Source organism: Pan troglodytes, chromosome 20 (genome assembly GCF_028858775.2).
Source record: "Pan troglodytes isolate AG18354 chromosome 20, NHGRI_mPanTro3-v2.0_pri, whole genome shotgun sequence".
In the NCBI taxonomy this organism is placed as follows: domain Eukaryota; kingdom Metazoa; phylum Chordata; class Mammalia; order Primates; family Hominidae; genus Pan; species Pan troglodytes.
The window spans coordinates 32,907,274-32,925,002 of record NC_072418.2 but is presented as its reverse complement, the minus strand read 5'-3'; the positions used below and the strand labels follow the sequence as shown (position 1 = coordinate 32,925,002).

The 17,729-nt window shown below is 48.7% G+C and overlaps 1 protein-coding gene across 5 annotated transcripts; it reads right to left on the bottom strand.

Moving 5' to 3' along the window:
• Nucleotides 1-1,926: 1,926 nt before the first annotated feature.
• On the bottom strand, nucleotides 1,927-14,345 carry CCNE1 (cyclin E1). Of its 5 annotated transcripts, none has more exons than XM_512559.8 (12): nucleotides 14,094-14,345; nucleotides 13,668-13,714; nucleotides 13,470-13,557; nucleotides 13,208-13,276; nucleotides 8,966-9,111; nucleotides 8,707-8,842; nucleotides 5,397-5,543; nucleotides 4,421-4,516; nucleotides 4,108-4,242; nucleotides 3,887-3,998; nucleotides 3,635-3,792; nucleotides 1,927-2,584 (listed from the first exon to the last, which is right to left on the bottom strand). In XM_512559.8, exons 2-12 carry the CDS (start codon nucleotides 13,688-13,690, stop codon nucleotides 2,459-2,461), a joined length of 1,236 nt encoding a protein of 411 aa, XP_512559.4. In that variant the 5' UTR covers nucleotides 13,691-13,714; nucleotides 14,094-14,345; the 3' UTR covers nucleotides 1,927-2,458. The 5 variants fall into 5 exon arrangements, with proteins under 5 accessions (XP_512559.4, XP_016791079.1, XP_016791081.1 ...); XM_016935590.4 differs by having other exon boundaries at nucleotides 13,208-13,267; nucleotides 14,094-14,291; XM_016935592.3 differs by lacking the exon at nucleotides 4,108-4,242 and having other exon boundaries at nucleotides 14,094-14,320.
• Nucleotides 14,346-17,729: the final 3,384 nt, after the last annotated feature.

Genomic DNA, 17,729 nt, shown 5'->3' with positions numbered 1-17,729 from the left:
ATGCGCTCAGCTGACATATGACTCTACTTCGCATTTTTTTTTTTTTTTTTGAGATGGAGTTTTGCTCTTGTTGCCCAGACTGGAGTGCAATGATGCGATCTCAGCTCACCGCAACCTCCGCCTCCCGGATTCAAGCGATTCTCCTGCCTCAGCCTCACGAGTAGCTAGGATTATAGGCATGTGCCACCAAACCTGGCTAATTTTTTTTTTTTTTTGTATTTTTAGTAGAAATGGGGTTTCTCCATGTTAGTCAGGCTTGTTTTGTACTCCCAACCTCAGGTGATCCGCCCACCTCGGCCTCCCAAAGTGCTGGGATTACAGGCGTGAGCCACTGCACCCGGACTTTTTTTTTTTTTTTTTTTTTATGAGATAGAGTCTCACTCCGTCACCCAGGCTGCAGTGCAGTGGCACGATCTCGGCTCACTGCAACCTCCGCCTCCCGGGTTCAAGGGATTCTCCTGCCTCAGCCTCCCGAGTAGCTGGGATTATAAACATGTGCCACCACACCCAGCTAATTTTGTATTTTTAGTAGAGATGGGGTTTTTCCATGTTGGTCAGGCTGGTCTTGAACTCCCAACCTCAGGTGATCTGCCTGCCTTGGGTCCCAAAGTGCTGGGATTACAGGCGTGAACCACCATGCCCAGCCTTAATTTTTGCATTTTTACTACAGATGGGGTTTCACCATGTTTGGTAGGCTGGTCTCCAACTCCTAACCTCAAGTGATCTGCCGAACTCAGCCTCCCAAAGTGCTAGGATTACAAGCGTGAGCCACACGCCCAGCCACATTTTCTTCTTTTCCTTTTTTTTTTTTTTTTTTTGAGACAGTCTCGCTCTGTTGCCCAGGCTGGAGTGGTGGCGCGATCTCAGCTCACTGCAAGCTCCGCCTCCTGGGTTCACGCCATTCTCCTGCCTCAGCCTCCTGAGTAGCTGGGACTACAGGCGCCCGCCACCATGCCTGGCTAATTTTTCTATTTTTAGTAGAGACGGAGTTTCACTGTTAGCCAGGATGGTCTCGATCTCCTGACCTTGTGATCCGCCCGCCTTGGCCTCCCAAAGTGCTAGGATTACAGGCGTGAGCCACCGCACCCAGCCTCATTTTCTTCTTAAAAGCGGTTTTAGGCTACTATGTTAAAAGTTCTCCAAATAAAAATTCACTTATTCTTTAGGCTAAGATTTCGGTAAGGGCAAAAAAAAAAAAAAAAAAAAAGCATTAAATCATGCTAATTACAGATTCCTTATGGCCTTTAACTAGTCCTAGGAAGGAAGTTACACCTAGGAATCCTCTTTGGTGTGGACATTACCTCATCACTACTACCACTGATGGCCAACAAACCTGGTGTGAGCAGCCACCAGTGCAGGGCGTGGTGAGACAAATACCAGGTGGACTCCTCACTTCCAGCTCAGGGGGCACCAGGAGGCAGACAGGCTGCACCTGAAGCCCACTTCTAAAGTTTTCTTTCCATCAGATACATTGAAAAATGTATTTGACCAAAAGAGTTAAGACTCAAGGCTGGGTGCGGTGGCTCACACCTGTAATCCCAGCACTTTGGAAGGCTGAGATGGGCGGATCACCTGAGGTCAGGAGTTTGAGACCAGCCTGGCCAACATGGCAAAACCCCATCTCCACTAAAAATACAAAAATTAGCTGGGTGTGGTGGCACACGCCTGTAGTCCCAGCTACTTAGGAGGCTGAGGCAGGAGAATCGCTTAAACCCGGGAGGCAGAGGCTGCAGTGAGCCAAGATTGTGCCCCTGCACTCCAGCCTTGGTGACAGAGCGAGACCCTGTCCCTGTCTCAAAAAAAAAAAAAAAAAAAAAAGACTTGAGCCTCAAGAAGTATGAAGTCAAAAAACAGAACTTGATATAGCCACAATTAAGGCTGACTGCTACCTTAAGTTACCAGACACAGCTCATAAAACCAGCTGTCTCAAAGACAGTATTATCTTTATTAAAAAAACGGATAGATATAGCAGCACTTACAAAACAGTTCATCAAAGGCATTGTACACTGTCAACTGATAATGTGGAGAGGGCAGCCCCCTGCCCAGCTGGCTGTGGGCTCTGCACAACGCTTGCCCGCAACCACCTGCTCCACTTGGTACAACGGAGCCCAGAACACCTGCGAGGAGAGCCACGCCACCGTGGCCCTCCACAGCTTCAAGCTTTTGTTGTTGTGGGAGTCCCTTAGGTCAAGTAGCACCTTCCATAGCAGCATCGGGAGCACGCACTGGTGTCTGGAGGTGGCTGGTGTACTTGACCCACTTATTTAAAAAAAACCTATAAGCATTCAATAAAAAACACTTTGCCCTGTTTGATGCCATCCACAGAAATACTTCTGTTGTGGAAGAAACACTCTTCCATTCAGATATCTGTAAAAGCAAACGCACGCCTCCGCTGCAACAGACAGAAGAGAACGTGGAGCAGGCGCGCAACTGTCTTTGGTGGAGAAGGATGCGGTGGTCACGCCATTTCCGGCCCGCTGCTCTGCTTCTTACCGCTCTGTGGCGGGGTGAGGAGCCCACTGGGGAGAGGAGAAGAAGCCCTATTTTGTTCAGACAACATGGCTTTCTTTGCTCGGGCTTTGTCCTGTTGGTAAGAATAAAAGGGACAACACGTTAGAGTAGAACATATCCTTGGGCTTCAATTACCATAGGCTTTTTCTTTTTTAATTAAAAAAATTTTTTTTTTCTCAAGATGGAGACTCGCTTTGTCATCCAGACTGTAGTACAGTGGTGGGATCTCGGCTTACTGCAACTTCCACTTCCAGGGTTCAACCGATTCTCCCGCCTCAGCCTCCCAAGTAGAGTAGCTGAGATTATAGGCACCCGCCACCATGCCCAGCTAAGTTTTGTATTTTTCATAGAGACAGGGTTTCGCCATTTTGGCCTGGCTAGTCTTGAACTCCTGACCTCAGGCGATCTGCCCGCCTCGGCCTCCCAAAGTGCTGGGACTACAGGCATGTGCCACCATGCCTGGCTAGTTTTTAAATTTTTTAGGGACAGGGTCTCCCTATGTTGCCCAGGCTAGTCTCAAACTTCTGGGCTCAAGCAGTCCTTCTGCCTTGGCCTCCAAAAGCCACTGTGTCTGGCCACTATGTCTTTTTCTACGGAGGTGAGTGAAAGAAAAAAAAAAATCAAAGAGCACTTTAAAACTCTATAGTCTATATGATAGTGCGATACAGCATCGATTTGCCAGGATTTTTCTTTTTCAATTAATTAAAATTGGAGTTTTTCAAGGATATTTGGGGCCTGCCTGAAGAAAAGTGTACAGGTTATTTAGGCAGTTTTTTTTTTTTTGAGACATAGTTTCGCTCTGTTGCCCAGGCTGGAGTGCAGTGGCGTGATCTCAACGCACTGCAACCTCCGCCTCCCGGGTTCAGACGATTCTCCTGCCTCAGCCTCTCGAGTAGCTGGGACTACAGGTGCCCACCACCATAGCCGGCTAATTTTTTTATTTTTAGTAGAGACAAGGTTTCACCATGTTGGCCAGGCTGGTCTTGAACTCCTGGCCTCAAGTGATCGGCCCACCTCGGCCTCCCAAAGTGCTGGGTTTACAGGCCTGAACCACCACGGCCGGCCTATTTAGGCAGTTTTAAGAATTTGGCCAAGAAGGACTGAAAGAAGGAGCAGCACTGACCAGCAAATCCAAGCTGTCTCTGTGGGTCTGTATGTTGTGTGCATCTTCATCAGCGACGCCCCTGAAGTGCTTCAGTTTTGAGCTCCCCGTCTCCCTTATAACCATGGCAAATGGAACCATCCACTTGACACAGTTCTCTATGTCGCACCACTGATACCCTGCAGTGAAGACAGCGTGGGCTTAATCTGAGGCTGACAACTGGATGTAAGCTTAGTACACCTTGTTTGTGCATGCACTGGAAAGCCAACTTACCTGAAACCTTTTGCATCAATTCAGATGACGAGAAATGATACAAGGCCGAAGCAGCAAGTATACCATAAGGAAATTCAAGGCAGTCAACATCCAGGACACAGAGATCCAACAGCTACGGAGAAGAAAAGAACGCTGAGATGGATGCCACCACACGCCTATTCTAGAGTTCCTCACTCCAGCTGCAGGGAAGGTGGCCCCACGGACGTGATGGAGCCACTTACCTCTGCAATCTGTATAAAGATTTGCTGGGGATACTGCGGCAGTAGCACTTCATGTAAGTCATTTAGATATGCAACCTGCATGTATACATTCAGCCAGGACACAATAGTCAGGGGACTTAAACGCCACTTAAGGGCCTAAAGGAAAACAGAGAGAAAAGAGACCGATGATTGAGAAAAGAAGTTCAAAATGCAGCCATGTTCCATGCCACAATGTGTCCAGCTGGAGAACACCTCCCAGAGGCACTCACACTTCAGGTGGAAAAGATCTGCCGTACGCATTTAAAAAATGGCCGGAAAATTCACTGGAACCCACCTTCATAATCATTAATTCCATGGTGAGAATTTCATCTCCTGAACAAGCTCCATCTGTCACATACGCAAACTGGTGCAACTTTGGAGGATAGATTTCCTGAAAGGAAATAAAAGATGGCACTAGCACCAAAGCCAATCTCTAACAGTCTCAATTTATAATGCATCCAAAATGACTTCTCAGTACCCTGGCATGGAAAGAGGGAGGGCGCACTGATGGGATTAACACAGAAGCCACACCAATGGTTGTAAAAAAAAAAAAAAAAAAAAAAAAAAGAACACAACTCCCACCCACCATTAAATAAATAAATGGATGGAACTTTGACTCATTGTGGGTACTCTTGAAATATCCCCTTTTCAGTACCTTTAACACATTTGAAAGTTGGGCCCATATACCCTTTGATAATCATACACAAATTTTTAATCTTTTCTTTTTTCTTTTAGACAGAATTTCCCTCTGTTGCCCAGGCTGGAGTGCAGTGGTAGGATCTCGACTCACTGCAACCTCTGCCACCTGGGCTCCAGCAATTCTCTTGCCTCAGCCTCCCGAATAGCTGGGATTACAGGCACGTGCCACCACGCCTGGCTAATTTTTTGTATTTTTAGTACAAATGGTATTTCACCATGTCTCAAACTACTGGCCTCAAGTGACCCAGCTGCCTTGGCCTCCCAAAGTGCTGGGATTATAGGCTTGAGCCACCAACCCGGGCCCAAAATTATTATCTTAGTTCAAAGTTCATTTTTTTTTTTTTGCTCAATGTAACTACATGAACCTAGGTCTTCCATACCCTCACTACTTTTCTCTTCCTGGTCACTTTCCAGCCTTTTTTTCTTTTTGGCATGTGTCTTAACTTTACAGGGTAGCAAATTAGAAAAATTTAGGATGAGTGCTATAGGCTAAGCGCCAACCTCTTCCCCCAATCTCAGTGGAGCTCGAGAAATAACACACATTATAGAACAAATATTTGAAAATTATTTACCTCAAGTTTGGCTGCAATAAATAAAGATGAAATCCCAATAAGCTGTAAAAGAGTTTTTACAACATTTTCTTGTGTCGCCATATACCGGTCAAAGAAATCTTGTGCCAAGTAAAAGGTCTCCCTGTGAAGTTTATAGACTTCACACACCTGAAAACATATTTAGTAAGTTTTAGAACAAGTAAGTTTTACTTGAGGGAGGGGAAAAAAAAAACTTGTAATGATTTTGGTGAAGGACAATATAAAATGCAAAGTTCCTGAACTCAACAATTGATAGTTTTTTGTTTTTGTTTTTGTTTTGAGGTGCCTTATTCTGTCACCCAGTCTGGAAAGTAGTGTTGTGATCTTGGTTCACTGCAACCTCCAACTCCCAGGCTCAAGCGATTCTCTTGCTTCAGCCTCCCGAGTAGCTGGAATTACCAGCACCCGCCACCATGCCCAGCTAATTTTTGTATTTTTAGTAGAAATGGTATTTCACCACGTTGGCCAGGCTGGTCTTGAACTCCTGGCCTCAAGTGATCCACCTGCTTCGGCCTCCCAAAGTGCTGGGATTATAGGGATGAGCCACTGTGCCCAGCCTAACAACTGATAGGTTTTAAATGAGGGGCCCTTCTGGCCTGTCCCACCCTCACCTGACTAGGATGTGAATCATCCCCTTGCCCGCACATCCCCGTGGAGTAGGCCACCTGCCTGTTAGTCACTCACTAGCACACAGGTCATCAGATGGACTGTCACAGCACAGCAGTGCTGGTGTTCAGGCAAGCAGCCCTTATTTGACTGAATAATGGCCCCACAGGGCAAGAGTAGTGATGCTGGCTATTTGGAAATGCCAAAGAGAAGCCGTGAAGTGCTTTCTTTAAGTGAAAACATGAAAGTAGAGGATTAAAAACATGGCATATCTAGAGCTCAGTACTATCTGTGGCTTCAGGCATCTCCTGCGGGTCTTGGGATGTACCCCCGAGGATGAGGGGTACTTCTGTAGTTACACACTCAACTTCTACATGTTTTCATGAAGCAGGTCTGCCTGAGATGTCCTTCCACTTCAGAAGAAAAGCCCACTTCTCACCCATTCAAGTCTTACAAGGTTGTCTAGGAAGCTTCCCTTAATCAAGAAACTATAAGCTACCGCAGTTCATCCCAGTAAGATATACTACCAATAAAATCTCATCTTTTAATGTTTAACCATTATCTATCAAATGTTGTTATACTTGTTCTTTTGATTAACTGTTAAAGAGAAATAAAATAGTGTGGACCAAGAAAAGATTTGAGTTGGGTGCTGTAGCTCACACCTGCAATCCCAGCACTTTGGGAGGCCAAGGCATGGGGATCCCTTGATCCCAGGAGTTGGAGACCAGCCGGGGCAACATAGCAAGACCCCAACTCAACAAAAAATTAAAAATCGGCAGGGAGTAGTGGCTCATGCCTGTAGTCCCAAGGACTGTGGAGGCTGAGGCGGGAGGACTGCTTGAGCCCAGGAATTGGAGCCTGCAGTGAGCCGTGACTGCACCACTACACTCCAGCTTGGGTGACAGAGCAACTCTGTCTCAAAACACAGAAGCCACTCCAATGGTCCAAATATCTTTAAAAATATGCTTTAAAAAAAAATTGAGACAGAGTCTTATGGTCACCTAGGCTGGAGTGCAGTGGCGCTATCACAGCTCACTGCAAGCTCCAACTCCCAGGCTCAAGCAATCCTCCCACTTCAGCCTCCCCAGTAGTTGTGACTACAAGCCTGAGCCACTATACCCTGACAATTTTTTATTTTTTGTTGAAATGGGGTCTCAAGGGCCAGGCGCAGTGGCTCACGCCTGTAATCCCAGCACTTTGGGAGGCCAAGGCGGGCGGATCACCTGAGGTCGGGAGTTCAAGACCAGCCTGACCAACATGGAGGAAACCCCATCTCTACTAAAAATACAAAATTAGCCGGGCGTGGTGGCGTACGCCTGTAATCCCAGCTACTCGGGAGCCTGAGGCAAGAAAATCACTTGAACCCGGGAGGCAGAGGTTGTGGTGAGCCAAGATCACACCATTGCACGCCAGCCCGGGCAACAAGTGCGAAACTCCGTCTCAAAAAAAAAAAAAAGACATGGGGTCTCACTATGTTGCCCAGGCTAGTCTCTAACTCCTGGGCTCAAGGGATCCTTCTGCCTTGGCCTTCCAAAGTGCTGGGATTACAGACATGAGCCACTGTGCCCAGCCAGGATTTGAACAATATATTTTATTAGAATAAATGGGAATGGTGGAAAAGGGAATGGATTCCAAGAAGTTAAAAAGGAGCAATGTCAGACCTGTTTAAGATAAGCTTGTTCATATATGTTTACAATTTATGATAGTAGCTATCAAACAGGTGATATATGCATCCCAGTGAATACATTTAAAAGCAATTTAGCTGGGCATGGTGGCTCACACCTGTAATCCCAGCACTCTGGGAGGCCGAGGTGGGTGGATCACGAGGTCAGGAGTTCAAGACCAGCCTGGCCAACATGGTGAAACCCCGTTTCTTCTAAAAATACAAAAATTAGGCAGGGTGCGGTGGCTCACGCCTGTAATCTCAGCACTTTGGGAGGCCAAGGCGGGCAAACCACGAGGTCAGGAGATCGAGACCATCCTGGCTAACACGGTGAAACCCCATTTCTACTAAAAATACAAAACATTAGCCAGACGTGGTGGCGGGCGCCTGTAGTCCCAGCTACTCGGGAGGCTGAGGCAGGAGAATGGCATGAACCCGTGAGGAGGAGCTTGCAGTAAGCTGAGATCGCACCACTGCACTCTAGCCTGGGTGACAGAGCAAGACTCCGTCTCAAAAAAAAAAAAAAAAAAAAAAAAAATACTGGGCGTGATGGCGTGCGCCTGTAATCCCAGCTACTCAGGAGGCTGAGGCCAGGAAAGTCACTTGAACCCGTGAGGCAGAGGTTGCAGTGAGCCGAGATTGTGCCACTGCACTCCAGCCTGGGTGACAAAGCAAGACTCCGTCTCAAAAAAAAAAAAAAAAAAAAAGCAATTTAATGAACATAATGAACAAAGCTCAAATGTTAACAGTTACAATTTACTGGAAAATACAATCTTAACAATTATTTAAACTTGGATGGAAAAAATTAGATGCCAATTTTAAAACATCTGAAGGATAAAAAGATTTCAGAAATTCTTGCTAAGAATACAAGCAAAACAGAAAGACCACCACAGTAAAAATATACCATATAGCTTCAGAGATGGAGAACATGTCAAGGGAATAAACCACACAGAGGTCCTAATACACAAAAATGCTGGAAATGCTCAGTGCTTTCATGAAGCGAACAGGAAGACTCAAGCTCACCTCCATTAACCAATCCAGAAGAATTGCTCGCATTTTTGGCTGCAGAAGAGGGTGTTGCTCAAGAAAGTGCTGATCCCTTAAGTATGTCTTTTCCTTGTTTAACATGATTTTCCAGACTTCCTCTCTATTTGCCCAGCTACAACAAAACACACAACAAAAATGAGGCCCACAAAGGGGTAAGAATGCGTCCATGCTATGAGGGATAAAGGGGAGCATGGAGTAAGAGACCTGGAAGCCATGTGGCAGAGTCGGCACTGACCTCAGTACAGGCAGCGGGGAGCCTCTGGATGGTGCAATAATCCGAGGCTTGCACGTTGAGTTTGGGTAAACCCGGTCATCATCTTCTTTGTCAGGTGTGGGGATCAGGGAGCAGGGGTCTGCACAGACTGCATTATTGTCCCAAGGCTGTAAATGAAAAATACACAGGAGAGGTGAGATAAGATGCAAACAGCTCTTACATTACCCAAAAACATTACAAATTCACTTGCAACTCAGTAAGATACTAGGCGTGACTTCTGAAAGTGCTTCCAAGAAGATACATTATGATATTTTTTGTCACAACTCAAAGTTTTTAATGAGTACAATGCATCTACTAAAATTTCTTAAAAGTAAAACATAACTGTCAATAAAAATATTTACATAAGCACTTCACATTCATTAGTATAAAAGATCAAAAATGGGGGGGAGGGGGGAGGGATAGCATTAGGAGATATACCTAAGGTTAAATGATGAGTTAATGGGTGCAGCACACCAACATGGCACATGTATACATATGTAACTAAACTGCACGTTGTGCACATGTACCCTAAAACTTAAAAGTATATTAAAAAAAAGATCAAAAATGTAAATTGGCTGCCATATGTATTAAAGTCCCCTCAGTTTAAAACAAAAACTCATCAAATGTGACATTTTCTTTTTGTTGCAGGAATAGCCAAATATGTTAAACAATAAAGGACTTTTTCTTTTCCTTAACTCGAAGCAAACAGAATGAACATCCACCTAGTTAAAACCAAATCAAGTGATGGTCACAGGTCATACTATGAAGTCTACAGGAAGCTAGCCTAGACACTCCTTAAGACCTCTGAATCTCCTGAGTCTTGCAGGGTAATTCAAATACCTGATAAAATAAGGAACTATTAGAAACCAAAGCACTGTGCTTTTCTTTTAAAGGTTTCAGATATGTATTCGATTTTCAATATCTGAAAAACACTAAAGTCCATTTAGAATATTTTCATTTTTAAAGCTATTCCTACTCTAAGAAGTCTGTTTGATTTTTAAAGTTATAAAATAGTAACTTTGCTAAAGATATTAGGCAGGTAACAATCCTACTAGCATGGAAGCCATATGAAAGTCTGAGACTTGGCTTTTTTTTTTTTTTTTTTTTTTTGAGAGAGGGTCTCCCTTTGTTGCCCAGGCTGGAGTGCAGTGGTGCAATCTCAGCTCACTGCAACCTCTGCCTCCTGGGGTCAAGCGATCCTCCTGCCTCAGCCTCCTGAGCAGCTAGGACTACAGGCATGCACGAGCACACCCAGCTAATTTTTGTATTTTTTTGTAGAGATGGGGTTTTGCCATGTTGTCCAGGCTGGTCTCGAACTCCTGGACTCAAGCCATCCTCCTGCCTTGTCTTCCAAAAGTGCTGGGATTACAAGCCTGAGCCACCGCACCTGGCATTTTTTTTTTTTTAAAGCAGAGACCACCAGCCTGGCCAACCTGGTGAAACCCCGTCTCTACTAAAAATACGAAAATTAGCCGGGTGTGGTAGCGGGCGCCTGTAATCCCAACTACTCGGGAGGCTGAAGCAGGAGAATCACTTGAACCTGGGAGGCGGATGTTGCAGGGAGCCGAGATCGCGCCATTGCTCTCCAGCCTGGGTGACGGAGCAAGACTCTGTCCCCCCCCCCCAAAAAAAAAAAAAAAAAGCAGAGACCATTAACATTGACTAAAGAACAAAATAGACAACTGGGGTCACTATAAATGAAAGTGGAAACTCGGGCTGTAAGTGCTACCTCGAAGACACAGCATATAGTGGCGACCACAACACATTGGCCGCCTTCAGAGGAAGCCCAAGCACTTTCAGTTAGAAGAGCAAAGCCAGATAAAGCTCTTCCCCACCCAATGTACAAAGAATTGGGCATGCAAATTATCCATGACAGCTCCTGCCAACAGCTGTGCGAGCAAGGCTGCTTCCTTTCAGTTCTAGTACCATGTGCGGGTGGCATTTCCTTAACTCAAAAAGGGTCACATTACAACCGCTGTAAGTTGTTCTTCATTCAGGAAGAATGAATTCTAGTCTTGAAGGCATAATGCTGGGTGCCACCCTCTACAGCCAGATGGCTGGCACATCTGAGAGCAGGCCTTTGGACATAGATGAGTCCAGCAGCAGTTCCCAAACTAGGTGAACCATCAGCAGACAAATGGTTTCCAAAGTTGGCCTTTTTAGGGACCAGTGGATGAGGTAGAATAATTAAGTCTATGTCCTTAACTTGAGTGTACACCAAGTTTCAAAGCAAGATCCGTCTGACTTTATTTAGGAAAGAATGAGATAACAATAAGAGACCAACGGGATTCCTAACCACTCCAACTCCTCATACCACTTTTTTCCTTACATAGGATTATTTTCTGAAAAGTAACAGTCCAGGATTCCACTTCAATAGAAAGATTGAGTCTTGTGCGAAAAAATTAAACAACGTGTTAAGTAGATCTTAGATAAAAGGGTATTCTTTTCATTAAGAACAGCCTAAGATGAAAATTTAAAAGCTTCCATGTGGTCTCGATGAAGCAGTTACACAAGAATTCAGCACAATGGCTCCAAGTAGCTCAAGACTGTCGTACTGGGGGGAACTATGATAACTCCAGAGAAAAGTTCTGTATGTGAGCAGGGAAAAAGGTTCTGTTGTACCCCCAAGTTCTAGTTTCATGAAGCTCCACAAAGAAATAACAAAGATACTGCTCCATACATAGACAGCTAATGTTTAAGCTATCTACTCTACAAAATGTATAGAAATCTGTCGCCATTAATCTCTGGATAACCACGAAAATGCCTTCTAGTGGGAAATGGTATGGCTATTCCGGCAGCACAGCTATCCACGCTGTGGCCAGGGGACAGAGCCACAATCCGTCCCAGGAGGCACCCTCGTCACTGCTCAGGCTATCCTTGAGAACAGACACACTTCTAAAACTCCAAGAATGCAACAGGGACGGCCCTGCTTCATCTTCAGCTGGAAGTTTCTTTTCTATTCAAAACACAGCTGGGAAAATAAACAATCCTGAATTTCACAAAGTCAGAATTCATTTTATAATACCTAAAAAATCAACTTGCTTGATTTGAATGTACTTTAAGGGAAGAAAAAAAACCTTGGGATATGCCGTCTCATTTCCGTCTCTGAAATGATTTCTTTGAATGAAAAAGGAAATCAGCAACCCTTTCTTCAATAGTCAGTGGACCCTCCTCAGAAATGCTTATTTCGGGGGACCTTACATGCAGTGACAACTGCTATTTAGAACACCGCGCACTGCGTTGAAACCCTTCACGCTTCCAGACGAACTACCCTGGCTGCTGCTCTGCAAAGTGAGGGGCTTCTCTGCTAACCTAGCTGGGATCCCTGCACTCAGGTCGAACACTGTTTCTGTTCAGCGTTTATCTGTGATAGAGTCAGAAGGCCTGACCAGCTAGTTTAGAGATAGGCTGCTTCCCCCACTGGAGCCATAACTACAGTCTCCAGCCATTTCTGAAAGTAAAGAGATAGTACAAGCTTTTTCTGCAAGAAACTTCTGATATTATAATGATTATCACACTGCATGCAGGAAATTTGGCAGGAACTCCTTAAGGAGAGAAAAGAAAAGCAGTCAAAAAAAAAAATGTATTGAGACACCACCTATCATTACACTGAATGTTCCACTGATACTCTTGCTGAGGTCAGGCTGAGCTGGGGATCAATGCAGGTAATTGCTGGAGGGGCTATAAGAACTTCCAGGGCCAGAAAGAGGAGAAGAATTTGAAATCTGACCTACAGAAGACGGAGGAGGTCCTTAAACACCATGACAAGAAAAATAGGTGTAGATAGGGGGAAAGTTGTTGCTTATAAACACCCAGGAACCCTCCCCCAGTTCACCAGCTTTTACAGACAAGGCCGAGAGCCCAACTTTGCCCCTGGATGGCACAGGACTCTGGGTTACTTTCTTCCTCTAACTGAGTCTCAGTTTCCTCCTGGGCAGAAGGGGAGGACTGAATACTGTGATGTCCATTCTGGTTCTTCCAGGCTAGGCACATATCTGTAATCTCAGACGGTGCCAGTCAGGAACACCAAGCTTCCTGGAATCCCAGGACTGGCAGAGGCCAGTGCCCACTGACAGGTACAGTGCTGGGCCATATGGGCTGTGGCTGCATTAGAGAAGTTCACTCTCACCAGAGTGTCTCCAGCAAGAGACAAGACAGCATGAAACCCCATGTGACCCAGGGGGAGAAGGACCTCCACAGAGGCCCAACCCCGGGCGGACCTACCTGGCTCCCACACTGGTCCCTCGCCGTCCTGTCGATTTTGGCCATTTCTTCATCTGGATCCTGCAAAAACTAACATGAAGCCACCCCCATGACCCCAAGGAAACACACCAAACAAGACAAAAACAGAGAGAAGAAGAGAAAGCTGATCAGGTTATGAGCTCCGTTCCTGCCCAAGGGACCCCCGCCCCCGTAGGCAGAGCCAAGTCGGGTACCCAGGTGAGATGGGGGGGGATGCTCCCCAACCTGTCTCTTTTGTACTCACAACGGCCACGTTTGCCTTCCTCTTCCTGGAGCGAGCCGAGAACTCCGCGCCGCCGTCCTCCTTCATGGTGTCCCGCTCCTTCGCATCCCTGTGGACCCGGGTGGCACCGGGCCGGGTGAGCACCCGCGGCCGCCCCTCCCCCACGCCACCCGTCCCGTCCCGTCCCGTCCCGTCCGGCCCCGCGGCGCGGGCACTCACCGCTCCCTGCGCTCCCTCGGCATGATGGGGCTGCTCCGGCCTGAGGCCTGCGGGGCGGCGCGGGGTGAGGCGGCGGCGGGGTCAGGCCGCGGGCCCAGCACCCCTCCCCCCTTGCGCGCGGGCGGCCGGGCGGGCCAGGAAGATGGCCGATGGCGGGGTGGCCTGTCACCCGCGACCCGGGCCCCCGCCGACCCCCGACCCGGGGTCCCGCCGCCCCCGCCGCCCTCACCGGCCCGTCGCCTCCCGGGGCCCGGGCTGCCTCAGTGTCCCCTCCACCCCACCCCGCCGCGCTCTCAGCACCCTCCCGGGGCGCCCCGCGACGCCGCCCGGGGACCCGCGACCCGGCCGCACCCCGCCCCCACCCAGCTCCCCGGCGCGGTCTGGGCCCCAGGAGTCCCTGTCCGCGGCCCGCGGCAGTAGCCTCACCAGGGTCTTGTCCGCGGCGGACGGCGCGCTCCAGTCCCGGCAGGCGGCGGCGGCGACGGCAGTGGCGGCGGCGGCGGCGGGAGTCGGCGGGCCGAGCGCGCGGCGGTGGCGGGATCCGCGCCTGCCCCCTACACCGCGCTGGCGGCCGCGCCGGCTGCTCCTGCGCCCGGCTCAGAGCGGGACATTTAAAATCCCTGCGCGCGGAACCGGCCCCGGCCCGCCCTCGCACCGCCCCGCCGCGGCTCCCAGCCCCTCAGCGGCCGCGCGGGACCCAGAGCCCGTCCCGCCCCGTCCCTCGCCCCGCCCCCGGACCCGCCCCTCCACGGCGCCGGCCAGCGAGGCGCAGGGACGGGGAATCAGGGGCGGGGCCGGCGGACGGGGCGGGGCCAAGTGACAGGGCCTGCGCGCCGAGGGCCGGGCGCGGGGCGCGGGGCGCGGGACGCGGGGCGGGGCGGCGGGCGGGACGCGGGAGAAGTCTGGCGCGCGGCGGCGAGGGGCGGGACGCGGGCGCCGGGGGCGGGGCCGAGCGGCGCTGGAGCGGCAAAAAGCCGCGTGGCTGGCGCGGGTGGAATGTAAACACGGCGGGCGGCGCGGGTTCGGGCCCCGGCAGGGCTGAGCCGAGGGGATGTGTGGGGGGCCTACCCGAGGAGCACCGCCCGCCGTTCCTCCGCGCGCGCTGTCCCGCCAGGCACGCCCTCCCCGCCCCCGAGACGCCGAGTTCCGGGCCCTGAGTCCTGGGCGGGGACATCCCCAAGGTCACCGCGCCTGTGCCTTGGCCTAGAACCAAGGCTTCAGGCCGCGGGGTCTGGGACTCCCTGGGGGCCGGCTGCTATTCCTGGCCGCCTGTCCATTCATCCATCAGTGCATTGGGTCGTTCATTCATTCATTCAAGGAATCTGTGAGTTCCTTCCATGCGCCCCTTCCATATGCCCCTTCCATATGCGCCCCTCCCCCGCAAGCCCTTCCTGGCTCTCTGAAGACCTTTCTGACTCTGGGATTCCCTTGCACCCCATCTCTCACTTAAAGCCTTCAGGTTGAGGCCGGGCGCGGTGGCTCACGCCTTTAATCCCAGCATTGTGGGAGGCCGAGACGGCTGATCCCTTGGGGTGTTCGAGACCAGCCTGGGTAACAGTGAGAGCCCCATTTCTACAGAAAAAGAAACAAAAAGCCTTCCAGTTGTTTCGCATAAGGATCAAATCCACACTCCGTGTCCTAGGCTACAGGCTCCACAGGACCTGACCCTGATCCCCCACCCTCAGACCTCAGGCCTCCTCTCCACAGCTCCTCTGTCCTTTCTCCCTCAAGACTTGTATTTTTTATTGTGGCAGGGGGTGGGGGGTGGCAGGTAGGGATAGGGTCTTGCTATGTTGCTCAGGCTGGTCTCAAACCCATGAGCTCAAGCGATCCTCCCGCCTTGGCCTCCCAAAGTGCTGGGAGCCCAGCCCCTACACAGTCTTGGTGCCTCTCTGTTTCTTGTCTCTCTCCCCACCTTGCCCATCTTGCTCACTGCTGTATCTGTCAGTTCTTGGCATAGTGCCTGGACCAAGGGAGACACTTAAATTGTTTCTGAATGAACATTTGAAAGACAGGCACTGGCCAAGCCCTTGCAGAGTTTACCGGCTAATGAGAGAGACAGGCAAGGAACAGTCATCACCTCAGAGTACCCTCTGTACTCAACTTCAGGAAGATGTGCGTAAAAGAAGGCTCTGGAATGCTCCCAGGGCCCTTCTTAAGCTAAAGTCTCAGTCCTGTCCCTCACCCTCCCCTAGTGACCGTTTTCTTGAAGTTAGAGCCAGGGTCTTATCAAAGAGGCTCACAAATTCATGATTCCCCCAGGTGCTCTGAGGCCAAGGCTGCTGGGCTACTTGCTCAGCAGGGACCCAGGCACCTGAACCTCCCATCCTGTGCCCGTTAGGAATCACCAGTAACAGGTATCATAAACAGTGTTTCCAAAATGGCAGCACTGGGCTAAGTCCTTCAAAGTATCATCTCAATTAAACTTCACAATAATCCTATTCATGTTGATGCCACAATTATCCTGTTTCACAGATGGCAACTATCTACTCCCAAGGATCATTGTGAAGATTGAGATAATGTAGCTGACTCCTGTACAGTACCTGGCACACAGTAAATGCTCACTAAATGAGTTATTATAATGATGGTAGACAAGACAGTTTTCCTTAGTCATTACAGCAATGTATACACCCACCAGCAAAGATAGAGCCCAAATCCTCCACATCCTAGCTGACATGTTCATCAAGAATAGAATGGATACATAAATGTTGTTATATTAATTCAATGGAATACCACACAGCAATAAAAAGGACAAACCAAGGAATCATGCAGCAACATGAGAATTTCAGAGACAACATGTTGAGCCCAAGAAGCCAGACACACTTATTTGAAGTTTCCATTTATTTGAAGTTTAAGAAAAGACAGCAGTCACCGTAACAGTATTTACCCCTAGGGTGAAGAGTAATGACCGGGAGGAGACCAGGGGAAACTTCTAGGGGCTAGACATGTATACTTTGATCTGAGTGGTGGTTTCATGACTGTATACATACATAAAAGCTCATTGATTGATACATACATAAAAGTTCACACCTAGGATTTGTGCACTTTACTGAATGTATCTTTTACTCAATGAAAATTAAATAATAATTATTATTATTTATTTTTTAGACAGAGTGTCGTCCAGACTGGAGTGCAATGACGCGATCTCAGCTCACTGTAACCTCTGCCTCCTGGGTTCAAGTGATTCTCCTACCTCAGTCTCCCGAGTGGCTGGGATTATAGGCATGCGCCACCTCGCCCAGCTAATTTTTGTATTTTTAGTAGAGACGGGGTTTCGCCATGTTGGCCAGGATGGTCTCCATCTCTTGACCTCGTGATCCGCCCGCCTTGGCCTCCCAAAGTGCTGGGATTTCAGGCGTGAGCCACTGTGCCCGGCCTTATTATTATTGTTGTTATTATTATTATTATTTGAGACGGAGTTTAGCTCTTGTTGCCCAGGCTGGAGTGTGATGACGCTATCTCAGCTCACTGCAACCTCCGCCTCCCAGGTTCAATCGATTCTGCTGCCCGAGCCTCCCAAGTAGCTGAGATTATAGGCGCCTGCCACCACGCCCGGCTAATTTTTGTATTTTTAATAGAGACAGTGTTTCACCATGTTGGCCACGCTGGTCTCAAACTCCTGGCCTCAAGTGATTCTCCCTCCTTGGCCTCCCAAAGTGCTGGGATTACAGGCGTGAACCTCTGCACCCAGCCAATAATTATTATTATTATTTTTTAATTCAAGACATAGCAAAGCAAGACACAATCCCTGCCCTCTTGGGAGCTTCCGGTGTGGAAGGGAGGCTGTCATGCATTTGCAGTGTAGCATGATAGGGCTGGGAAGGGAAGAGTCTTGGGGCTATGACTTCATGTGGAGAAGGGGGTATCCAACCCATCCTTGGATGGCAAGAAGTTTGCATGAAGGAAATGGCATGTAAGCCAGAAGGATGAACACATTTAATAGGAACAATAGAAAAGTCGTGTCCAAGATGGCAGACACAGCCTATACAGCAGCTTGGAGTCTTCAGAAACCACTGATGTCTTTTGTTTTTATTTTTATTTTTTTTGAGACGGAATTTTGCT

What these genes read in the sequence shown, in the direction of transcription:
- CCNE1 (XM_512559.8), bottom strand. Translation starts at nt 13,690, where the DNA reads ATGCCGAGGGAGCGCAGGGAGCG. An exon ending in TCCCCGCTGCCTGTACTGAG is followed by an intron (nt 8,843 to 8,965) that starts GTCAGTGCCGAC and finishes GTTTTGTTGTAG; the next exon opens with CTGGGCAAATAGAGAGGAAG. An exon ending in GAGACAGCTTGGATTTGCTG is followed by an intron (nt 2,585 to 3,634) that starts GTCAGTGCTGCT and finishes TCTTACCAACAG; the next exon opens with GACAAAGCCCGAGCAAAGAA.